Source organism: Bubalus bubalis, chromosome 23, assembly GCF_019923935.1.
Source record: "Bubalus bubalis isolate 160015118507 breed Murrah chromosome 23, NDDB_SH_1, whole genome shotgun sequence".
In the NCBI taxonomy this organism is placed as follows: domain Eukaryota; kingdom Metazoa; phylum Chordata; class Mammalia; order Artiodactyla; family Bovidae; genus Bubalus; species Bubalus bubalis.
Window position 1 is genome coordinate 45,540,082 of NC_059179.1, and position 25,345 is coordinate 45,565,426.

Genomic DNA, 25,345 nt, shown 5'->3' on the forward strand with positions numbered 1-25,345 from the left:
TCTATCAGATCTAATCTCTTGAATCTATTTGTCACTTCCATTGTATAATTGTAAGAGTGTGTAGATGTTAATTCCCAAAGTCCCAATTCATCTCTTCTCTCCCTATCACCTTGGGTAAGTAAAGGTTTGTTTCCTATTTCTGTGGGTCTCTTTCTGTATTGTAAACAAGCTTACTTGTATCATATATTAGATTCCACTTGGAAGTGATATCATATGATAGTTGTCTTTGTCTGATTTACTTTGCCTAGTATGATAACGTCTAGGTCCCTCCACTTTGCTGTAAATGGCACGGTTTCATTCTTTTTTACAACTTGGTAATGTTCCATCGTGTCTACGTACCATGTCTTCTTTATCCACTCCTCTGCTGATGAGCACTTAGATTCCTTCCATGTCTTGGCTGTTGTGAATAATGTGGCTGTGAACACTGGGGCACATGGATCTTTTCGAGTTCGAGTTTTCTCATGATAACAATGGTAGCTTTTGAGGCCTGAAAGACTCTGAGGGACAGGGAAAGGTTTTAAAGGACGTGTGAGTCAATGGCCCAGCCCTAAGGACCTAAAAATCCAGCAGGGGAGACGAAAGTAACATGAAACAGAACAACTGGGTATGGAACAGCTTGCTGTGTGCTGTGCGCCTTGTCATCTTTTACAGAAATGAAATATCCTCTTTTTCTCGACATCTTGACTTCTGCCTCAACAATACCTTCTGGAAATACTTTCAAGGCATCTAGTGCAGAACAAATGTATTTTTAAAGGCCATGTAATATTCCATGCTATGGACATACCATAATTTATTTGACTTCTGTTATTAATGGGTCTTCTCCTTTTGTTGCTGTAATTGGCTAAAAGCTGTAGCAGTTAATGTCCTCATACTATATATAGGTCCAGATGTGCTCAGATTTCTGCGGGAGAGTCTACCAAGACTGGCACGGTGGCAGAGGAGGGTGTGTGTATTTATAGTTTTAATAGATGCTGTCTTATTGCTTTCTAAAAAGGCTAGGATTCATACTCCACACACCGTCCCACCCCAACCACTGTATAAGTGTCCTTTCCCCTCATGGTCACTTTTAATAGTTCTGAAATCCTTTTTAAGTGTCTGACGTTGTTATCCATTTCTATGGCTACTAGGCAATATAAATGTCATTTTGGAAATTGTTGGTTATCTTTACTGTTTTGTCTACTGCTCATCTTTTGCCTGGTGGTTATTATTACCCTTTCGGTTTTCCCCTTGGTTAGTTTGTAAGAGCTGTTTATATAGAATCGATATCAACCCTTTGTCCTCTGTGTTACAAATATCTGGGCCAGTGCTTTCATTTGTCTACTGACTTTGCTCACCAGCCAATTCACTGAAGGATGGTAGCAGCAAACTGTGTTTCATCAGCTCAGAGAACATCCTAATTTGTTCCGTAAGTTAACCAACCTTTTGGAAAGGTCCGTGAATGAAGTGTGAGGTCGATGGGTAAGATGCAGTCGCCTCGCTGATGAACGTGGCAGCTCACTGCATCAGCTGAATTTTCTATCACTTAACGGTTTTCCAAGGTTCTTCAAACCATAGGGAGACATACCTACAGTATGCCTGATGTAGAGGAAAACACAGCTGATCTTTGAGCAGCTATAATGCACTCAGCCAGTCTCTCTTGTCCTTATGGGAAAAGAGCCCTGAAATACTGTATTGTTTTTCTTTTCTAGAAATCACATCATCCTCAAAGCCTCATCCGCCTGTTGTGGGCAAAGTGACTCATCACAGCATTGAACTATACTGGGATCTGGAGAAGAAAGCAAAGCGGCAGGGACCCCAGGAACAATGGTTCAGGTTTTCTATCGAAGAAGAGGACCCCAAATTGCACACTTACGGTATCATTTATACGTAGGTGCAATGTTGAATTGCTTAATATTTTGCTTTGGTTTCTCGATTAGCTCGATTGGTTTCTGTTGTCTCCAAGAAGACTTGTTTTTTGAAACTAAAAGGATGAGAGAGCATCATTTGCATCCATTCATTCTGTGAAGGATGAATTTCGGAAAAGAAGGGTGAGCAGTCGCTTTGAAATTAAACCTCCTAGACCTCTGAGAGCTCTGTAGGCTTCTGAAATGTTCTAAGGGTGTATATTTCAAATCCAAAATGTGGAGACAGAATCAGAGGAGAGTTGGATGAAATTGCATGAGGTTCCCATCAGGCTGCCCTGGGCACAGGTGCGACAACTCCCTGACACTCATGTTGCATCACTGGTCCCTTGCTGACTCTTCCAACCCACCTGCCACCTCCCTCTCGCCTCCATCAGGGCCTGGCTTTTCTCCTTCCCCTTGAATGTGTTTCCTTCTGTTTTTATTTATTTATTTTATTTTTTGTGGCTGCACTGGATCTTCACGGCTTTGCACAGGCTTTCACTCATTGCGGCGAGTGGGGGACTCCTCTTCTTTGCAGTACGCTGGAGATGAGATGACTTTTTCTCGTCGAGATTACTTTTCTAGTGGCAGAGCACAGGCGCTAGGCGTGCAGGCTCAGTAGCTGTGGCGCATGGGTTCAGTACTTGCGGCACACAGGCTTAGTTGCTCAGCAGCACGTGGAATCTTCTGGGACCAGGGATTGAACCCATGCCTCCTGCTTTGGCAGGCGAACTCTTATCCACTCCGCCACCGGCAAAGTGCTGCTTCTGTTTGTAACACAGCTGGTTCCTCCACATCATGCACATGTCATATCAAATACTGGCCCTTCCTCAAGAGGCTCCCTGAGGTAGCCGTCCTTCTAGCCCGCTCTCCTCTCTGCTGTGACGGGGTTTCATTTTCTCGTGACATCTGGCTCTGCTGGAGTCACTTTGCTGTTGGTCTCTTCATTTTCTGTCTCCCCCCATCCCAGCATCTAAACTCCACGAGAGGCAGGTAAGATTCCTGCTTTGCTTCAGGGTCTCTCCCCAGCTCCCAGACAGTGTTGGCACACAGGAGGCCCTCAAAATACTTGTATCAAGAAGTCATTTGTTCCCCCCCAGCGGCCCTTAGCTTTTACTTCAATCCTTACTTCTTCCTTTGCCGGGTCTACTGCTTGTAAAATGACTTTGTGTTTCAGGAAGGAGACTGAAAATGAGGTATCAGTATGGTTTTACATGTAACTTTTAATTTTGACATAATAGCAGCTTCACATCTGGCTGTGAGAAATCGTTCAGAGTGATCCCGCGAACCTTTTACACTTTCCCCAGTGGGGACGTCAGGCAAAGCTGTAGGGCAGAGTCATCATCCTGGTGACGAAGTTGTGATGCAGAACAGTCGCAGCGCTTGGCTGGACTTCGCTCAAGGTGGCATTGTGGTGAGGGTGCAAACCCAAACCACGGTGTCCTTGCGATTTGATGAATGATTCTTTGTACCTAGAGAAAAAAAATGCATACACTTACATGAAAAAAACAAATCCACCCCAAAGCATGAAGGATGATATAATAAGTATCCCTATGTAGAGAGAAAAAGATCCAATTTCTTTCCTGTTGTCTCCCTCGGTACCATGAGCCGAGCTTGGAGACGTCAGGTGGGGCTCTCCTAGGGGCTCCTTTACTTCCCGCCTCCATTTCTCCTGTGCTGTGTGAGCAGTCATGTCCACTGGCCTCCAGCCTGGGTTTCTCAGAGGTCTGAGTGCTGCCTGGCCTGGAAGCTCAGCTGGTTGGTTGCCTGGTGTTTCAGGACCTGTCCCGGAGGCCTTCAGACCCCCAACCCTGAGCTACCAGTGTGAGATGCTCAAGCTATCTCAGAGGATTAGCACAAGCCTTGACGCTAGGTGGCAGAGCGAGACCATGTTAATCTTGACCTCTTGGTTCCATCCCTTTTCCCCTAGGTGTATCGTTAAAACTAGGAAATGCTTTTCTTTAAAAAAGCAGCGATCTAGACTACCTGACCTTGGGCTTGTGGGTTTAAGAACTTCGTTTCGAGCCGTCACTTTCTGTTCTTCTGCCCCACCAGCCAATCTAGGATGGGTGCCACCATCTGACGCGGGCGCTCCTTCTCACGGCCTGTGATCTAGCTTTTGTGAGTTCTCCCACTGCACATCCTTTCTGTGCTGTCTCTCATTCGACTCCAGCACGTCCCTCGCGAGGTTGCAAGGAGGATCTGTTTTCTGAGTTGTCCACTGCTGAGTCCCCAGGTCCTCCAGCTGTCCACAGTGGCTGATGTAATTGTCCACATCCCTTTTAGTTGCTGTGTGATTGTCCAAATCTCACATTTTCTTTTTTAACCTTCCTCTTGTCACGTTGTCTGCAATGCGTTTCCATTGCTTACAGGATGAAGGTCAGACTCCTGCAGACTAACATTTGATGCTCTTCACTTTGCCCACCACCTGTCTTTCTTCCTGTCTCTTATTTCTGAGCACGAATCTTCCAGTGAAATCTGCTTCACGTCTTTGGATGACGCCTTGAATTTTCTTGCACGTGTGTTCAGCTGTTTTCCCTGTTCAGACCAATCTTCCCTCCCACCCTGCTGCATCCTTCCCTCCACCCAAGTCAGGTTCTGTCTTGACTGAGACGTTCCTTTTGCTCTCCTGTTATCTACCGCTCTAAATTCCTCCAATAGTCATTTCCCGTATCATGCATCTCATTCATTCATTCAATCAGCACCTTCTATATGCCAGACATTGTTCTGGTTGCTGGGGATACTGCACTGGACAAACAGATCCTAATTCCTCCCTTGTGATGAGGAAGATGAATGACAAGGGGCAGAAGTGAAAACAGAGTGTGTAGGATGGTGGTGAGTACCGAGGAGGAGAAGCCGGGGGCTTGGCGTGGAGGTGAAGAAGGCTTCACAGAGCGGGTGACATCTGTGTGAAGGAGCAAGGGAGGGGTATCTGTGCGTGTCTGGAAGAATGTCCTGGGCAGAAGACACAGCTAGTGAAAATGCCTGGAGTTCCAGAAACGCTGAGCGGTGGAGTGAATGAGAAGGGTGATAGGGGCTGGGCCAGGGAGGAGACCCCCGGGGTTCTGGGGGCTGCCCCCCTGCCAGGGGAGAAGCCGCTGGGCCCCCATAAACCGTGGCAGGTGTGGTGGTCTTGCCCCAGGAGGGTCAGTCTGGCTGCTGAGGGACGAGCTGAGGCGGCCACAGGAGGGAGGACTAATTGTGGAGCGTCTGTAATAATTTAGGTGGGAGACAACACAGTGGTGAATTCAGGGTTTTTAAAGACCGTTTTGAAAACTTTTGCTGGTGGATCAGGCCCGGGATGTGAGAAAAGGAGGATAGCAGGGGGCATCTGTGGACAACTCAAGGTTGGGAGCACCGCTGGATGACATACAAGTCCATGGGCTTTTGGAAACCTAGCATCCTAGAAAGTGTGGCGAGTCAGACACATAGGCCCTTGGCCCTGCCTCCAGGCACCTTCTCCGAGCCCTCAGCCGGCAGCATGGCCTGCCTGCCTTTCCCGGGGCTCGTTTTGCGGCTCCAAATGCTCTGATCCCCACCCTTGCCTCCTGAGGCCTGCAGGTTTCCGTCGCAGCCTCTGGCCAGCTCTCTGTCCTCCAAATGTTCAGCACCCACTTCCCGCAAATGTTTCCCAGTTGAGATGGACCGCGGGGCGTGATGAGAGCACCCTTCCTGCACCACCCATTTCCCCAGCGGCTCCCTCCTCACGTCCCCTCCTTCCTCACACCCTCTTCTTCCTCACGTCCTCTCCCTGCAGGGGCATTTTGCCCGCAGTGGGGCCACAGCCGCCACGGACAGCCTTGTCCGCCTGCTCAAAACCCCCACCCGGGAAGCTCGTGTGTGCTCTTGGACTGCCAAGCTTAGCTTCCAGTTGTGAAGCTTGGCCATTTGAGGACAGATATCACGGGTCAACGTGACCACGTGTCCACAGTACAGTAAGTCCCTTACATACGAGTGAGGTCCATTCCAAGAGCGAGTCGGTAAGTCCGCTTTGTGAGTCCAGCAAAGTCCAACCAGCACAACTGGCTCTCTAGTACCGTAACAGGTTTGTCACGCTTTTCACGTAAATGATACATAACTCAGCAAACAAGAGTACACAAAAGCACAGCCTCTTGTAGCGTGCACACGCGTGACAATGTACGCCGGACACGTAAACTAGCAACGGGTATGATGGGACCCACGTCTCTGCGAGTTCACAGCTTGGAGGTTCTCGTGTAGGGGACTTACTCCACAGTCACGTGCCAGCTGTGTGTCTGCCTGCAGGAGGGAGACTGGGGTGGAGGGCACCCGGGGGGCAGGAGCGGATGCCTGGTTTGTCCTTTGTGCCCAGGAGTTCAGCCCAAGGTGAGAGATGGCCGTCCGTCCAGGTGAGCTCCGTACTGGGGGTAGTCAATGCTCAGAAACCCTTCCACCCGCCCTTCTGGTAGCTCTAGAGGACGCAGCCTCCATGACCGGCTGTCTTCACTGCAGGTCTCCCTTCTGTCTAGGGGCTACGCGACCAAGCACGTGGTGGAAGGCCTGGAACCGCGGACCCTGTACCGATTTCGGCTGAAGGTCACCAGCCCCTCCGGAGAGTACGCGTACAGCCCGGTGGTCTCGGTATCCACGACCCGTGAGTATTCAGAACTCGGATTTGTCTAATGGTGACCGGCCAGCGTGGAGGGGAAGACGCTCTGCTTTCTGCTCGGCCTGACCGCACGCAGAAACCGCTCCGTTTTTGAACGCCGTGATAACATTGTTCACTGGCCGGGCCTGGCCATCCCACAAGGGAAGTCGCGTTATGCTCAAACAAATGTGTTTTTGTGTTGGCTGGTGCTACCCTGGGAGTGCACATTCAGGAAAAAAAAAGGATGACGTCACCTTTCTTAGGAAACAAGCCAGGGGGCGTGTGGGCTGCCCCAAGGGTTCCCAGGCCGAGAAGCAGGCTGGCCGCCTGGGTGACCTCAGGGGAGAGGTCTGCTTGGCATTTTGTCCCTTTGAGACAGCGTCAGTTCATCGTCATGGCTTGATGCATAAACCTGGTTCCTGGGGATGCCGTGGGTGAGGACATATGGAGGGGGGGACACACGTGTTTGGGGATGCTGTGGGTGAGGACATACGGGGCGGTGGGGGGGATACACGTGGGTGGGGATGCAGTGGGGGAGGGGTGAGAGGCCGATTTAGGAGTGCAAATATTTTCTGTGATCATACTTTCCCTTTTAAAGGTTTATTTATTTTTGGCTGTGCTGGGTCCTCATTGATTTGCGTGGGCTTTCCCTAGCTGCACCGAGTGGGCTGACTCTTCATTGCCGCAGCGGGCTTCTCATTGCGGTGGCTTCTCTTGCCGCAGAGCACACACAGGTTCTAGAGCAGGCTTCTGTAGTTGCGGCTCCCGGGTTCCAGAGCACAGGCTCAGTAGCTGTGGTCCATGGGCCTCGTTGCCCCGAGGCCTGTGGGGTCTTCTCAGACCCGGGATCGAACCTGTGCCCCCTGGCTGGGCTTCCCTGGTGGCTCAGCTGGTAAAGAATCCACCTGCAATGTGGGGAACCTGGGTTTGATCCCTGGGTTGGGAAGATCCCCTGGAGAAGGGAAAGGCTACCCACTCCAGTGTTTTGGCCCAGAGAATTCCACCGACTGCGTAGTCCACGGGGTCACAAAAGTCGGACATGACTGAGCGACTTTGACTTTCCCCTGCACTGGCAGGCTGATTCTTCACTACAGAGCCACCAGGGAAGCCCTGTGATCGGTATTTTAAAGCATTTTGAAGATGTGTGTCTATAACGCAGTGACATCTTTGAACTAGAATGCTGTGAAGATTAAAACGGTCATAAGTGTTCCTCCCGGCCCACCCACTGAAAACACAGACAAACCTTTTTCTCGGTTGCATAAAGGGAACCCACCTCTTGTGAGTTAAATGTTATTTTCAAGTTTCATTCGGTGTAGCATTTGACTTGAATACGGGTGTATATGTTTTCAGTGAGTTTCAGTCATGTCTGTAAGGCCTTTACCCATGGAAGTTTTTGTGTGCAGGAAAGATCATTCAGATTTTGAGTTGGTTCATAACAGCTTCCATTGCATGAGGGCCATGAGGCGGTTGGATCTCAGCTTAGCAAGCTGAGAATTTAGTTAAAGCTAAGAGTGGTGACATCATGTACACCCCCTAAACAGTGCTCAGCTGATCGTGAAGAAATTTAGTTTCAGACAAGGCTTCTGACGTGAAATGGTCAATTCCGAAGATTCTGGTCAGAAAAGACGGCTTGGCCCTGAAGCTGGAGAGGATGAACGCACTTGCTTTTCTGTGGAAGCTGTTGAGCTCCTGGAGTGTTTTAGGGGAAAGAAAAGGCAGACCTGTGTTAGCTGTTTGTGTGCTGAGAGAAGGCATAGAGAAGGGAGGAGAGCAGAGAGGAGAAACATGGGCAAAGGGAGCCCATAGGGTGAAGAGAGGCTCTGGAGGCCAGCTTTGGGGCAGGCGGCTCCCCCAGGCCGGCCTTCAGCTCCCTGCTGCCTTCCAGGGGCTCCACCCCTGCGTTCTGGGACACCCTCCCCTCCACTCCTGGGCCTGTCGAGTCCACTCCAGGGGCAGAGCTCTGCTCCGGGTGGGTCCTCGTGGGGCTGCCCCTGGCCTGCCGGGCACTCAGGTCCTCCCCCAGTACAGAGCCGTGTCTCAGGGTCTCCCCGCCTCTGGCAACACTCCATTGCCTCTTATTTTACATAGTCATTCGTCTTTCCTGGCTTCCACCTACTGTGCGCTGAAGGGCGAGGATGATGGGTTAGTTATGTCTAATTATAGAAAATCCTTAAGACACGTGTGGGCGGATAGTGAACAAAATGCCCCGAGATAGACTCGGGAGGAGGAGGAGATGCTCTGACTGGCTCGGCTTGCTTTCCTGTGTGTCTCAGGAGGTGGTTCTGGTTCCCACTGGCTGGGGAGGTGCCCCCTGAACCTGCCAGGTGAGCAGAACCAGGTGCAGAGGGGCCTCTGGTGGCCACTGGCATCCTTAATATCCCACTGAAGCCAGGGCAGGGGCTCCTGGGCCTTGTGGCCAGAGGCTACGGGGAGTCAGGGCACCACCTGGAGTTCTTCTAGGAAGACAGAGGACTGCCACCGCCAGAGCTCCTGGCCTGTCAGCTGACAGTGGCGGTGCTGCAAGCCCGGTGTGCCTTCTCCTTGCCGAGTGGACTTTGGAGAGGCAGCCATGGATAACTGGTCCAGTGGTCCAAAGCCTTTGTCACTGTGGTCTATGGCTTCCGCGGGTCGAGAGACAAGGCCTCCTGCAGGGATGAAGGTGAGCTGGACACGAGGCTCCTGGTGATGCCCTGGGAGCCGGGCATCCGGTCACAGTGGACGCTCCTGCATCCAGGACGCGCACGGGACCTCAGGGCCCTCTCCTGGGTGGGAAGGATAGGGTACCTCTTCCTTCTGGCTGGCTGCTGCTCGCTTAGGCTGTTACTATAATATACAAAGCAGACTCTTCTAAGGAGGCAGATTATGCCAAACAAAGAATTAAAAATGTGCACATTATATAAAACAAGCGAAAATGCTTCTGTGGGTTGATAATTTGCATTCGGTTTGAAAGTGTTTTAATGAATCACAAAAGCATGTATTTTGCTTGAATAAAGGATGCTCAGCCTTTTTTTTTTTTTTTTTCCTTCCCCAGGTAAAGTACATGAGAATCTTGCTTAAATGAGGCATGCAATTTTAATCAGTTGGGCCCTTAAAAAGAAAGAAAAACAGCTGCTGCTTCTTAATTGGCAAATATTTTCCCCAATGAGCTCATCATTTATTCACTGTTTTTAATAGAGACTTAAATTCCACCAAGAAAGGTGTTATCACCCCGCTTCAATATCTGCCAGGGCATCTGCAGCTAAATGACCCTCCTAGAGAACGTGAGCTGAGGCTTCCAAATGCCTCTCTGTCCCCTCCCCCTCCTGGCCAGGTGTCCCCTCCCGAGGTCCCACCTGACCAGTGCCACCGGTCTAACACACGTGGGTGCTCACCACCGGCAGCATCAGTTCAGTATTTGGAATTGCGACACCCGGGGTCAACATCAGAGAAACAGACCCACAGATGCAAAGCCTGCCTTTGTCATATTCTGTTGAACGTACTGACGGCAGTCCCTTGGGCCAGACTCATGGTGTCTTGAAGGGCTTGGGGGCGGTGGACTGAAACGTTCTGCTCACCCTGGAATTTCCTCTCTGTTCTTCATGACTCCTGCCTAGAGTGGGAATGGGAGGAGCTGCTCTGCCCTGCAAACAAGAGTCTTTGCATTTCTTTTCTGTTTCTCTGTCAATTCCTGTAACCAGTGAGACCTTTCAAGCCTTGGTGGTCCCTGTTGGGGCTGGTGGTCATACTCAGTTCCTCTTTGCCTTCCTGGCAGGGCTCTGAGAGGGTCAGTGAGTTAATGCTGAGACAGAACTTCCATCCCTGATGGCAGTTACTGCTTCCTTTTGCTGGAGCTCAGCGAGCAGGGCGTGGTGAGCAATTATGTTGTTTTCCTTCTCTTCTATGAGGTGTCCCTTTGTTCTCAGAATGAGTTCAGAGGGTGCTGATGACCCGTCACAGAAGCCAGGACAGGCAATGTGTTGTTAGCTGCTGAGTTGTGTTTGACTCTTTGCGACCCCATGGACTATAGCCCACCAGGCTCCTCTGCCCGTGGGATTCTCCGGGCAAGAATACTGGAGTGGATTGCCATTTCTTCTCCAGGGGATCTTCCCGACCCAGGGATCAAACCTGGGTCTCCTGCATTGCCGGCAGATTCTTTACCAGCTGAGCCTCTGGGGACATTTATTTAAATTACATCCTAATATCATGATACCCTGGTCTCTGCTATGCGTGGTCCTCAAGCTTCTAAGCGTGAAATGAACTTCCTTCATTTTCTGATATGTGCCTGCTGCAGAGCTGCTTGGCTGGGAGGGGGAGGACCCGCACAAGGAGAGGTGTCCTGGGGCAGAGAAGAGGGGCGGCATGGGCTGGAGGTGGTCAGGGGGCACTGTGCTGGGCGCTGTGTGTGTTTTTCGGACTTCCCTTCACATTCCAAGAAGTCAACACATTTCTGAAGGCTGCTAAGCTTTAGGCCTCCCCTTTCCCTTCACACTTGGCAGGAGTTGGGGGTCATAGGTGTGTATTTAAGATGTCTGCTTGTACCCAACGTTTAGTAAGAGTGGAAGCTTAGAGTGGACTGGTCAGCTACGTCAGCATCTAGTCAAGCTCCACACTCCTTCCTTGGACGACTCCCTCAGCCTTTCTTGTCCTGGTCTGTGGCCTGAAGGAGGATCTAAAAGCATCGTGTAAAGTCCTAGATTCATTCAATAGGATCGAGTTAGGACACCATACTTTAAAATCCAGTAGAAATAGGATGAGCTTCCTATGTTCTTCTAGACAGTTTTGGAGAAGGCAATGGCAACCCGCTCCAGCGCTCTTGCCTGGAGAATTCCATGGACAGAGGAGCCTGGTGGGCTACAGTCCATGGGGTCGCAAAGAGTTGGGCACAACTGAGCGACTAACACAATTCCTATGTTCCTCTAAACGATTCCATTCAAATCATGTATTTTTGTGTTTTTAGTGGCGATTGAAGTTTGCAATTCACAGGGGTGGGGTCGTTTTGGTGCAGTAACGGACTTACCCACCATACCATCCTTCTCCTTTCCAGGAAGGGAGAGGGAAAGGGAACTTTGGGTTTCGTTTGCTCACTAAAGGATAGATCATTTTAAGTCCATCCAACTCTCAGCCTCTGCACTGTTGGTGTCTGGGGCTGGATAATTCAGGTTGTGGGGCTACCCTGGTCTGCAGAGTGTTTAGAGGCATCCCTGCCTCCAGCCCCTAGATTCCAGTAGTACCAACCCTTAAGTCGTGACAATCAGTCACAATATCACCAGACTTCACTAAATGTCCCCTGGGGAGCAAACCTCTGTGTCCTCCTATCGCCCCTCCCGAAACCAAGGGGCTGGAGATGACCCCTCTCCAAAGGCCAGGGCTGGCTGTGGGCCTTGCCCTCTGATGGCTTATCGTGCTGCTTTTATTTAAGGCCCTGGGTATAAAACTATGTGTGGGATGATGGGAAGGAAGTATAACGTAGCTGAGACGTCTTGAGGAGTTTGGCAAGCTCAAGCAACCAACATGGTTGTTTCAAGAACAATTCTCACTCGGCTTAAATTTATTTTACCAGAACAGAAGAAGGGGTATCAGCTGAAGGTCATTCTGATAGGGATCCACTCATTCCTCTGCCCCTCTGTTTCCCGGCTCGTACTCTGTCCAGGGAGACTCGTCCAGGGAAACTGGCAGGAAATGGGCTCCAGAGCTGAGAGCTGCCCTGGACCGTTTCTCCACCGGCACAGGTGACCAGGGACCTCTGCAGGCTGGACGTAAGAGGGAGGGTAAGGTGTGGGGTGAGCCCCAGGAGGCAGCTTGAGGTGCGATGAGAGAAGACGGTTGTGGGGGATGTTTTCTTTCAGAGTTGAGAATATAACAGCTGAAAGTCAGCCCCACAGCATGAAGGATAGGAGAGGAGCCAGTGTGTGTCTCTTTTTCTCTGGTGCCCCCTAGAGTGAAGACCGGGGATGGATGTTACTTAGTTCAGTCACTCAGTCGTCTCCGACTCTTTGCCACCCCATGGACTGCAGCACGCCAGGCCTCCTTGTCCATCACCAACTCCTTGAGCTTGCTCAAACTCATGTCCATAGAGTCAGTGATGCCATCCAACCATCTCATCCTCTGTCATCCCCTTCTCTTCCTGCCTTCAATCTTTCCCAGCATCAGGGTCTTTTCTAAGGAGTCAGTTCTTCACATCAGGTGGCCAAAGTATTGGAGTTTCAGCTTCAGCATCAGTCCTTCCAATGAATATTCACGATTGATTTCCTTTAGGATGGACTGGTAGGATCTCTTTGCAGTCCAAGGGACTCTCAAGAGTCTTCTCCAACACCACAGTTCAAAAGCATCAATTCTTCAGTGCTCAGCTTTCTTTATGGTCCAACTCTCCCATACATATATGACTAAGTTCCTTAGACATGTTAGATGAACGAGCCCTTTGACATGACGGAAGCCAGGGATTATCAGCTCGATACCTGTGGGGGCAGGTAGGATGCTACTTGTGTGTGGGAGGTTGGACACCAGGCAGAAGAAAGGTACCCTGCTTGGGGCCAGGGCACCTGCCACTCCATTCCTGTTACCTGCATGCGTGTATATGTGCTCGGTCGTGTCCGACTCTTTGAGACTCCATGGACTGTAGCCCGCCAGCCTTCTCTGCCCATGGAATTCTCCTGGCAAGAATACTGGAGAGGGTTGCCATTCCCTTCTCCAGGGGACCTTCCCAACCAGGGGCTGAACCCACGTCTCCTGTATTGCATGTGGATTTTTTTTTTCTTACTGCTAAACACACTTAAATAATGTGTAGGTGCTGGTCTAGTGCTTTGTGTTATCTCATTTAAACTTAATCATTGACAAAGGTAGAAAGTCATGGAAGCTGAAACACGTGAAGCTGTGAAATAAACATCCTGCTGGATGGCTTCTTTCACATGGTTCTGCCCTCTCACACGGCTCCTCTTTGAGCTTCGGCCGCATTCTCTTCCACGAGGAGTCACTGCACCAAGGGCCTCTCTTGTCCTGTTGCTCCGCTACTGTTTCTCAGGACCCTTCCTGGGCTCTCCCCCACTTGGCAGGCTTGCCCCCACTGTGAGGCTTTCTCACCATGTCCCACCTCTCTGGGTACGAGCCCTTCTGCCCCCACAAGGCCGAAGTGGATGTTATGTTCCTAGGGAAGGACTGACGGGGTGGGTTCCCAATGTTAAAACCATCTGTCTTTTCTTGTTTGTTGTTCACATGGCTTAGTGACTCCCTGGCAAACAAAACCAGCCCATCGAGATGATGGTGGAACTTTCCCTTGCTCGTAAGAGACGTTTATGAAGTCTTAAGAAATCTGAAAGGTTTATTTTTCAAATATCAAAATAACATCCACACAGCAGTGCTTTTATAACTTGAAAATGTCCCAAGCCTTTAGGACAGTCTAAATGTTCTTCTCTTAATATGTGAAAACAAGGTCTTTTTTCAGTAAAAGGAGGAGTGGAGTATGTCATGTAAGAGACACTCAGCGAAGTTGCCAAGTGCCTTCTTAGAGGTGAACATGAACTTCCACTCGAGGCCGCAGGAGGAGTAGAGCTGGAATGAATCTCCTTTCACTGTATTTTGGATGACCGCTTTCCATCTGCTTTCTTCAGGAGAGCCCATAAGTAGCGAACACTTGCACAGAGCTGTCAACGTCAATGATGAAGATCTGTTGGTGCGCATACTGCAAGGAGGGTGAGAGGACTCTGCCTTTTACAAACTTAGATCTTTTTTAATTCACAGCAATGCTTAGAAGCTGGCTCCAAAATCGATCTCAGATGACTGGTGTGAGTTCAGCCTGGTTCTTAAGGACGACCATAGGAAGCCCCACATAAATGGCATTATTTAATGAACATTGAAGACAGAAATGCCAAGTCTGGGTGTTGCATTTTCTTCCCAGAAATAACTTCTGATTCTTGCTTATATGCCATAACATTTGGGCAAATTTCTTCCCTAACTGCCCATGTCTAATTCCTGATGAAATTAAGGAATCACTCAATCAGCTGTTTCTAATTCAAATGACTGGTAAAACCCTAGAGGGGAAATGGTGACCATGAATGCCACAGATGGGCTATCTGCAGCTGCTTCCCAAATGAAAAGGGGGTGATGTTACCCAGACCCTTTTTGAATTGATAGTTTTGAGCATCTTAGAAGATGGGGCTTCCCTTGTGGCTCAGTGGGTAAAGAATCTGCCTGCAATGTGGGAGACCTGGGTTTGATCCCTGTTGGGAAGATCCCCTGGAGAAGGGAGCTGCTACCCATTCCAGTGTTCTGGCCTGGAGAATTCCATGGACTGTACAGTCCATGGGGTCACAAAGAGCTGGACACGACCGAGCAACTTTCACTTAGACGACAGGTCATCTCTGAATTGAGGCTCTGTAAGCTGGAGAAGATTCCTGCAAAAAGCCACAGCTTCCAAGCTGCTATTTAAGAGCTTGGCTTTTTTCTCTGAGCAGCAGAGCTTCACGACCAGTAGGTGAGATGGGATAAAGGGAGAACTGTGGCTCTCCCTCATTCCAGGCTCGTGTGGTGGGTGGAGCTGAGAGCCTGCAGCGCAGACACTGTGTCCTCTCCATAGTTGAGGGGGGCCTGCTCTTGGTGGAGGATTTTATCGAATTGCATAATGGTTCTGCATTGGAGAAAATGCCTATTTCAAGTGAAATTACAGCAATTTCCTCCTCTTTCCTTGTGAATTTGGATCCTTTAACGTATTAGGCAGGGCAGTCTAAGACAACAACAACTTAATGGCCCGGGAGGAATTGGAATTTTCGGGAAAATGAACCATTCTAACCACCTGTGCTCTGCAAGAGGCGTCAGCTGTGAATCCACAGGAAGTGGTGCAGGCGCGTTAATCTCTCTTTCTCCTCTGTGTTTTTCCCCAAGCAACGTGAAGGTTGATGTTCCCAATAAATTTGGCTTCACCGCCCTCATGGTTGCTGCCCAGAGAGGATATACCAGGTATGGCCCTTATCTCCTCATCCCTTAGCAAAGGGTGGAGCCCCTTGTTTGGGAGGGGAAAGGCTGTGGGGGTTCTCTTTCCGAAACTGTGCCACACGTGGGCTGAACACCAACTCAGTGGCTCTTATCATAACACCAGACAACACGCAGGGGAGGACCTAATGTATAATCTCATGGTAAAGAAGAGAGGTAGCCATTTCAATGATATTTTTGCAAGGTATTTTATATGTCCTAGGGAAACTGGTTATTGGAATGTTAATTTCCTCATAAAGAAAAGGGGAGGGCTATTCATTCTGGAAAACAAACTTCTCTGATAGGTTGCTCAGATAAAATTTCCACGGACACACTCCATTTTCTCTACTCTTCACAGAGATAAGCATAAATACTAATATTTCCCCATCATATTTATATTTTAACTACTAAAATGCCATTTTGAAAGAAATAGAACATGGATTTCCATTTATGCTACCATTTGAAAACATTTCAAATGGCTGTTAAAGTGACAATGAGTTAGTTTGATAGTCTGGTTTTTTCATATGGTGAAGTTTTCTGTTTTCAATGAATAATTCACATAAAGGGCAAAAACTTTTTTTTTTTTTGGTGTGGAGAGGTGGTTTCCCAGTTTAATAATACCTGGTCTTTAAAGCCAGCTGCCTCTGAAGATGGAGGAGAGTGTGTTGCCACGATAGGTCTTAAATAGTTGTTCATTTTTCCTGAGTTATCATGGGTTCTTACTCATCAAAACTGCTTATCCAGCAATACTGAAATTTGTTTTGTTTAGGCTTGTGAAAATCCTCATTTCTCACGGCACAGATGTGAATTTGCAAAATGGAAGTGGCAAGGACAGGTAGGTGTGGGCCCTGCCCTAAGTGGTCGCCATGCTTGTGTTATTTGGCTTACTCCCAGAGGGCTTTGGACTTAACCCCAGTATTTTCTTGTTTCTCTTGACAGTACTGAGACGTGATAGGTTCCCAAAGGAATGATGGTGACTCAAAAGCTGGCTTGTTCATTTGTTACTTATTGTTAACATTCAACAGGGTGATTCTGGGGATATCTATTATAATGCGCCTTCCCTCCTTAGCTCAGAGCCCAGCACACTCTCTGCGCTCGGTAAATGATGGATGTTGAAATGGTTATCTCCAGCTGTGTGCTGGGCATTTGGCTGTAAGTGCCTGTGACGCTTGGCACCTCCCTAAGGGCTCTCACTGCATTTCGCCTGACTCTGTTAACTGAAAGTCTTAGGTGCCTCTAGAGTGAGGAACAATCATGACAATACAACGAGAGAACAACCTCCCTGAGGTGGAAGGACTGAGTGCATCACAGGAGAAGTTTATGAAAACACGATACTCACAAACTTTTTCTTAAAATGATGTGAGAATTTTTAGAAAGACTTAAAATTAACCATCAAGGTAGTGGTTGTTTAGTTAATTAATTCAAATCAACCAATAGCTATTGAATGACCACCACATGCCAGGCTTCACCATGCTTGGCACTTGGGTAGAACAGTGAACAAAATGCAAAGCCTTTGCTCAGGAGCTTGTAGTCATGTGATAGATGCAGAGTAAAGGTGTCTGCACTGCAGACTGGTTTGTAAAGAGTAGCTAGAAGACCCTGATCATGCCTGGTTGGGCAGGAAGAGAACACCAATTTCCAAAATCAGAAAGCCTGCCTACTGTGCCCTCTGGACATAGTGCAGCAACAGATTTTAGTAACATTGAAACAATCACTTACACACTTTAACAGTAGTGTTTCAAGTAACTCTTAGGTAATTTTGGAACTGAGCCACAGTGGTGTGTGGTCCCTCACCTAGAATCAGACATCCTGGAGTGTGAAGAAGAATAATAGTGCCATAAAAAGGAAAAAGAAAAGAAAAAGCTGAAAGGTACCAAAAAACAAAAAAGAATTAAAAAATATAAATTAACTAAAAAATAAAAATTGCTGAGAAATAAAACGGACCAATTTCTCTTAAATCTCAGAAGAAAAAATTAGAAATCTGAAATGATGCAGAACAGAGAAAATTTAAACATGAAAAGAAATTGGTACGTTTGTGTCTAAAATAGATTTGATCAAATCATTGAAATGGGTACTTATTTTTTATTAGAGAAAATTTAAGCCATTAAAATCAACCCAATAAGCAGAACATCTGAAATAAGCCATATCCATACAATAAACTGGAAAATGTATTAAAAAGCTTACCTCCAAAACAGGTTCTGTGGTTTGTCTGTTCTAATGAGCTTGTTCAGATTTTCTAGGTACTGATAGTGACCTTGAACTTCTCCAGAGCAGAGAGAAGTTGGGAAGCTACAGAGGATAGGCTTATTGCTAAAATCTGGTAGAAAGAAAGCAATTCGCATGTCTTTATGTGAAGACATTTATGTGTCTTTTCCATCCCAACTAAGGGGCTCATGTAGGAGGGTAAAGGTGTCTTGATTAGGAAATTTCTTAATATAATACTTCTCATAAGTAGACTAAAGGTGAAACCTGTGTGTGCGCGTGAACTAATCCTCTCTTTTTGTACTTAAATTTTTTTTTTTTTTTAGCAATGACTTTTTGAGGAGATGGGATCAACTATCTTAGAGGATGCCCCATGCTTGTGATCTGCTCAACTGTCTCCTGGGTGTGAAGGAGGCATTTAACTTGTTTGTTACTCCTGATAAAGTTAGAATTAGGCTTAACAGATTGATTCGATTCAGGTTAACCTCTGTAGCAGGAGCACCTCAGGACCGGTGTTGTGACTTCCGTTTTCAGGGCTGTGATGCAGGTTGGATATTCTAGTTCCGATCCTTTGGTTAGGGTATAACAGCTAAATCCTTCTTTGGTAAAGATAATAGTTTCCCATCACAATTAGAAAGTAATCTATGTTCTAGGAATTCAGTACATGTGAATATCCTATTCTCCATTAACCTTTCATACAAAAATTTTAGCATCCACCGTGATCCTTGCCTAAATCACTGTTTAATTGGGACTTGCCGAAAAGTGATTTTCTAATTCCATGATTCGTCCCATATTTATTTTGCTGGTGGTCTTCTTTTAACAAGAGCTTTCCCTCACCAACTGAGGATGGACTTATTTTATTCTATAAACACAACACAAATGTTTATTTTAAGCACAATGAAATGTTTATTTTTAAGTGTCAATATTTAGAGGCAGGCTTTCATCTAATGGTTGTCTCTGACAGAGCCAGTGAGGTTTTTTCTTTTCTTTTTCTCTGTTGACTATCACCATGGACTGGTAGGTATGTTTCAAATCTGACATTTTACTCATTTGCAGTGATTATTCATTGTTTGGAGGTTTAATTCACACGCCATAAAATTAATTTTGCTAAAATGTACAACTCAGCCTTTAAAAATATATTAACAAAGTTGTGCAACCACCATTATTCTAGAATTCTAGAGGATTTCCATCAGTCCAGAAGGAAGCTCTGAATTCATTACAGTCACACTCCATGTCCTCTCCCTCCAGCCCTGGAAACCACTAATCTGTCTCTATGGACTTGTCTATTCTGGACATTTGATATGAGTGAACTAATACTCCCATGGCCTTTTGTGTCTGGCTGCCTTTATTTCGCATAATGTTTTAGGGTGCACCTACATTGTAGCCTGTTTCAGTACTTCATTTCCTTTTTACGGCTGAATTCTATTGAATGGATGTACCACAGTCGATTATTAGTTGATAGACACATACATGTTATGTGAATAATTTTCTTGACTTTTCCACCCAAATTAGGACTTCTCTCTTAGGCTTAAACCAGGGAGGATACATATGGACCTGAGCGTGAACGGCACTTAATAGCCAAATGTTTCTTCTGCCATGTGTTGCAGTCTGATGCTTGCATGCTATGCGGGACACCTAGATGTTGTGAAATATCTCCGAAGACACGGTGCTTCCTGGGACACCAGAGACCTGGGAGGCTGTACGGCTCTGCACTGGGCTGCAGACGGAGGCCACTGCAACGTGATCGAGTGGATGATAGGGGACGGCTGTGAGGTGTGGGGCCCACCTCATCAACTGCACACGTGGAGGGAGGAACCTAGATGCTGTTCCACAGGTTCAGGGGAAGCAGGGCCTTCTGTGGATGCCTTTGATTAGTTGAACTGAGCAACGCTGGAGGAAGTTCTCTGACTTATGAGCAAGAAGGTTCCTGAAGCCTTGGGACCAAAAAGATCATTATAGGGTTTTAATGATAGTGAGGCTTCAGGTTGTCATGGAGGTTCAACTTGTGTGGGGGGGGAAAGGAAGCTGTGCTGAATGAACCCAAAGCTGGACCTAATGTTGCTTCTACTTTGTTTGTTTGTTCCTTTCCTCATTTATCTCTTCTTTCCATCTGCCAGCAAAGCTTGGTTGTGTCTTGACCACTCACCAGATACTGCCACAGGTGCTGGACACACCGAGACGTTCAGAACTCTTACGGTCACAGTACAGCTTACTGCTTTTAGAATTAGATCATTTTTTATTCTTTGCTTTAAAGATGAATCATTACAAAAAATTTCCAAAGAGCAAACTATATCAAAAAGAAAGCATTCCAGCTCTCGTGTCTTTGCTTCGAAGCAGGTGTTGCTCCTGGTTTCAAGTCATCAGGAAGTACAAATCCTACTTGGCAAATAGAATTAGAGTTGTTTGGACATCTATAGAGACTTTGAAGTTGGGCAAATGGAATTAGCTCAATTATGGTAACTGCTGATAACTTCCAAAACTTCAGTTCAAGACTTCAAAGAAGTTAAATAAAAATTGTAGGGCATGGAAATAAGGAAAGATGGACAAAATGCTGTCCTGATGGTGAGTGCCAGATGGCGCACGGTTTTGAGAAGTTAAACTGATGACCTGGAAAATAAACTTGGAAGTAGAAGAGTTAGGTCTCCTGGAAGATGTCTGTAGATTTGCTCAGTTTTTCTCTCAAGTGTGACTGAGGGCAAGCAAGGCTTAAGCTGCGGGATCTCACTGGTTATAGAGTGCTGAGGAGAGGGCCCCTTGAAGGAAAAATACCTCAGTCATTAAGGTAAATCCCTTTTATTACATTTCTTGTTTTCTTTGTTTTAGAAACGTTCACAGAAGGTCAAAAGGATCAGCCTGTGTGCCTTGGTGGTTAGGGCTGGCCCACACCTGCCTTGGGCGGTAGTGACAGGCACATTCCTCTTGTTTGGTTTATGACGAGTTCTGCTCATACTTTGGACCTAGTGAGAATCTGTAGTTGAAAATGATGGTTGACCTTTGCTGAAAGAAGGGCAGGTCTCTGCCACCGACATTTAAATACTGGAATTTTGGAAGTGTAGGCTCTCTCTGCTTCAGTTATGGACACACTCATTTGGGGTGAATGCCATCTTTTTCTGTAGAACTGCAGCTCCATAAATGTGTCCACTGAAGATTTCTGTGTGGCCGGCGAGTGGCAGGTAGATGATCTCAGCACGATGGAGGGATGGGCCTGGGAACAAATCCATCACCACCCTCTTCTTGAATCGAATGATCTGTACTGAGTGTGACTTATTTTCATGGGGAACCATTTCTACATTTAATGAGCCATGTGACCTCAGGAAGGCCATTTGACTTTTCTGAGGTTTGGTTTAAACATGTGTAAACCAGGAATAAAAATAGCTACCCCTGTTTCACCTTCAGGACCCAAAGAGAAAATGTGCATGAGAGTGCCCTGAAAATGTATACAGCACCCTGTAATTGCAGGCAATTATTTTATTATTATTTAACCATAACAGAGCTTGCTGCCCAGAAAGGTTATTTGTTATTTGCAGGGAGAAGAGCTGCAAATCTTAACGGTGTTGCAGAGGGTAATCTCAAACATACAAATCACCTGCAGGGTCTTAAAGCTCTTCCGGCAGGTCCTTGTTTGTTATTCTGGTCTGATGTTTTACTGAAGCTAGAGATTTCTTTGAGTAATTCTTCTGTAACAGCATTAGGTGTGTGTGTGTGAGTGTGTGTGCATCCAGGTATCCATCTGTGTGCACATGTGTATATTTCCTTCAGTATCATGCCTCATGGATTGATGAAGTCTTTATGGAATTGAAGGAGACAACATTTACATTCCCTTATTTTAAAATGTCTTTTAAAGCACAAAATTGCGAGATGTTGGTGTAGGTTAGGCTGTTGGGAAATGGCCCATCTTGTTAGCAGGCAAGCTCTTGTTTTGGACAAGGCATTAGGTTGGCTAATTTTTCAGGCTGGACTTCATGTCAGAGGTCTGGTTGCTTTGTATTTACTTGTAATTCTTCTGCTTAAAATTAATACCTATTGGTAAATATCAGGGTGGGTGTTTATATTCCTGTCTTGTTCCAGAAGGGACTTAACGTTGCTTACAAAGATACTTAAAAAAAGAAGCAGAAACTATAAAAACAGGAAAGTTAGGCGGGAGAAAATAAGGCAGCTCACATGGGGCAAAGGAGAAGGGGATTATGTTCATTATTCTATCCCATCTTCTTTCCCTTTGAACGCTGTGTAAATGAAGATGCTCATGGGTGGTGAGAGGCATCTTGGGGCCTGTCTGCACCCTTTAAAGTGGCCCAAACACAGATGCTCGCTGAGTAAATGTGAACAAAGTCAGCACAGTCCAGCTGATTATCAGTAGGTCTAGAAAGACTGCTATCTAAATCGGGGGAATTTGGGCAAGTAGACATTGCTTTATAAGCTTCCCACAAGTGATGTGCAGGACAAGAAAGTGGGCTGAGAGCCACTCACCCTGTGGCTCCGCAGGTGGACGCTGTGGATGCTGGTTCCAGGTGGACCCCACTCATGAGAGTCTCTGCAGTCTCGGGGAACCAGGAGGTCGCCTCTCTGCTGATTGACGCAGGCGCAGATGTGAATATGAAGGACAAAGACGGGAAGACCCCTCTCATGGTACGACTTGCTCCATGTAGCAGCCTGGCTTGACATGTGGGATTAAGGTCACAGCTGCTGCATAAGAGCCCTTCTTTTGAGCTCAGCTGCATAAAAGCACCAGGTTTGGGTGGTGTATGTATTCCCCACTGGTCTGTGAATTAAGACATGGTGATGTCATCGTGGCATTTTTTTGGGGGGAGCCCAGTCTAGTATCTTTGTAGTCTTTTTACAACTATTTCTTGAAGCATTGCCAACTCCAGTCTCTGGGGCCATTTTGGGATTGGAACAAAGGAGTGCTGTTCTCTGTCCGGGTTTGGCCTCGGCCGTGTTGTCTCACATGGAAGAAAGCGGATTTCCTTTCTGCTTCCCTTGCGTTTGCCGGCACTGTGCAGTGGGGTCCACACGCCCATCCTGCAAAGCCCCGGTGGCCCCTGTTGGCTCTGCCTCTGGAGGGTGTTGCTGGTGGATGTCCTGGACCCGCCTGCACTGAGATCCCCTTCCTGCTCACACCCCACTGTTGACCTGTTTTCTAGGTGGCCGTGCTGAATAACCACGAAGAATTAGTCCAGTTACTTCTTGACAGAGGGGCAGATGCAAGTGTGAAAAATGAGGTATGTGACTCCATCTCCATCTCAAGATTTCCCTGGAGGGGAGGAGGGAACAGAGGCACGAAAGAATTTTTTTTTTCTTGTATTGTCTTTCAGTTCGGCAAAGGTGTCCTCGAAATGGCCAGAGTTTTCGACAGACAGGTTGGGATGCTGTTGCTGCCCGTTGAGGCTAATTTTGTAGCATTTAAAAAAAAATTAAAAAACCCCAACTCTTGGATGACATGCACCTGTTTTTGTTTATCTAGAATGTCCTCTCCTTATTAGAAGAAAGGAAAAGAAAGCAAATGCTGAAGAAGTCGTCTGTTCGCTGACCAGGGAACCTCTTACTTCCCTCTCAAAGCCCAGTGAAACAAACCAAAGCGGGACTTGAACTGGAAAGAAGAAATTCTGTGTCTCTGAGGGCTATACATTTAATTACTTATTTAGTTGAAGGTTCACAGTGACTTTTGTAACATACAACCGTTCCCACTTTGAAATACACCTTTTTACCTAAATGTGCATGGCGGTGGTGTTGTCACTGGGCATCTGCAGGATGAGGATGTTTTCCTGAACTTGGAGTTACACGCGAAACAAAATATTTAGGTCCCAGAGATGGAGATGCATAGCAACACACCGGTCTCCCTCTTCCCGCTCCCATCCTCCAAGCAGTCTGCCCTCCGAGCCACCCCGGGAGCCGGTGGAAATTCCCACCCCCCATGTGTTCTCAGTTCTGTCCTTCCCTCCCAACCTAAGGCCTTGCAGCCGTGTTGCCAGGTGGCGCTCCCTCCTGGAGGGACGCTCCTCCAGAAAGCCTAGGAGGCCACGAGCAGAGTTTTCTGCTCAGCTCTTGGCCTCACATCAAAGCGCGAGATACGTATTTCAAGACTCCGCTTCTGCTGTTAGAGGAGTCTGTTTAGAACAGCCCGGTCTGAGGCTGTGTTTGCATAGACTCAGGCCCTGACGATGAAAGACCTGGCCTGCTGGCAGCTTTGCCAAAGAGGAGTTTTATTTCACTGAGTCCTCAGAGCAGAAAGGGTTTTGATGCTGATCGCTCAGATCCGACACAAGCAGGAATGGACAGGTCTGCCGCTTGGGGGCTCAGACACAAAAGTGTTGGTGCTTGAACTCAGTGGACACACTTAAAATCAGCAAAGAAGGGAGCTAGCTGACCACATGCATTTTGTGTCTCCAGAGAGACAAGCTGGTTAACTCGGCCCCGAGAGAAGACAGGCTACAGAGGTCTGCCCAGGACAGCAATCTTCTCTGCAGGGAAAGACCAACTTACAGGTAATAAAAGTGCTGAAACTTTAGGGGAAGGGCATGGGGCAAAAGCACACAATCAATTTTATTGATGTTGGCAATTTTCCGCTTCATTCCATACTATTTATAGAATGGGCTTCCCCGGTGGCTCAGTGGTGCAGAATCTGCCCGCAGTGTAGGAGACGTGGGTTTGATCCTTGGGTTGGGAAGATCCCCTGGAGGAGGGCATGGCAGCCCACTCCAGTATTCTTGCCTGAAGAATCCCATGAACCGTGGGGCTCATGCAGTCCTCTTAGCTCTCTCACTAGCATTCTACCTTTTGTACAAATGCTTACTCCTCTACATTCGCTAGATTTAAAAAATCCCTCTAGAAATCAGAGCATTATCACAGCTCTCCAAGGCTCCTTTCCCCTGTCGTAATCAATGTTGACATTCACCTCAACTTCATTTCTCCATCTGTTGTAGATGATATTAATGAGCTCTGGAAAGAGGGCATGACCCTTCTTGTGGGCCTCAAGCTTGGCCACATAATGGGGCTGACTCTGGTCAATGAAATGTGCATGGAAATAGATGCTGCCCATCTGAGTGGGAGCTTTAAGAACCCCCGGTCCCTTTTCCCTCTGTCACAAGACCAGCCATGACTTTGACAGAGGCTGCTCCATAGGCCAGGGTCCCGATACCAGAGCCTAAGCTCACCCAGAACAGACATGATGTGAGTGAGAAATAGTCCTTTTGTGTTGCGAGTCACTGAAATTGAAGAGTGGCTTGCACTGAAGTGTAACCTAGCCCAAAATGACTGCCTGGAAGGTCCTAGCATAGATCTGTGAATCACATTTTCCACTGAAGCACTTCTCAAGTCCTGTGGTTTCCAGTCTTACTTGACTCACACTTCCTTCCTTCCTTTCCTTCTCTCCTTGTCTTGCCTTTCCTTTAAATTCAGACTTTAAAATTCAGGAATGGGCATTGAATTTTATCAAATATTTTTTTAGCATCTCTGCCAATCATATTTCCCAACATGCTATCAATTTGCTGACTTGGATTACTAGATTTTAAAATACTGAGCCATCCTTATATTCCTGAGATGATCTCATCAGGCTCAGTGGGCTCTGGGTTCTATGTGCTCATGTGCTGTGTGTTTGCTTTTTAATCTTTTTCCTGAGTGAGACTAGATGGAGGCTTATCTTGTGTTTTTAATTTTTCCCAAGGAAGCAACCCATGCTGTTATTAGTTTCATTTTCCCCAATTAATTTATACTTTTC

At 47.2% G+C, this 25,345-nt stretch overlaps 1 protein-coding gene across 2 annotated transcripts in view; it reads left to right on the top strand.

Annotated features, from left to right (window-relative positions):
• Positions 1-23,337, top strand: part of FANK1 (fibronectin type III and ankyrin repeat domains 1) — a 105,676-nt gene extending 82,339 nt beyond the window's left edge. Inside the window, exons 2-11 of one of the 2 annotated variants that reach the window (XM_044935397.1) lie at positions 1,689-1,853; positions 6,371-6,495; positions 14,073-14,154; positions 15,343-15,417; positions 16,199-16,264; positions 19,239-19,404; positions 22,114-22,257; positions 22,773-22,850; positions 22,944-22,988; positions 23,093-23,337. In XM_044935397.1, coding sequence (XP_044791332.1) covers positions 1,804-1,853; positions 6,371-6,495; positions 14,073-14,154; positions 15,343-15,417; positions 16,199-16,264; positions 19,239-19,404; positions 22,114-22,257; positions 22,773-22,850; positions 22,944-22,988; positions 23,093-23,158 — 897 coding nt within the window. In that variant the 5' untranslated portion in view covers positions 1,689-1,803 and the 3' untranslated portion in view covers positions 23,159-23,337. Of the gene's footprint in view, positions 1-1,688; positions 1,867-6,370; positions 6,496-14,072; positions 14,155-15,342; positions 15,418-16,198; positions 16,265-19,238; positions 19,405-22,113; positions 22,258-22,772; positions 22,851-22,943; positions 22,989-23,092 lie in introns of both variants that reach the window. The other variant, XM_025273902.2, reaches the window with a different exon arrangement.
• The last annotated feature ends 2,008 nt before the right edge of the window (positions 23,338-25,345 follow it).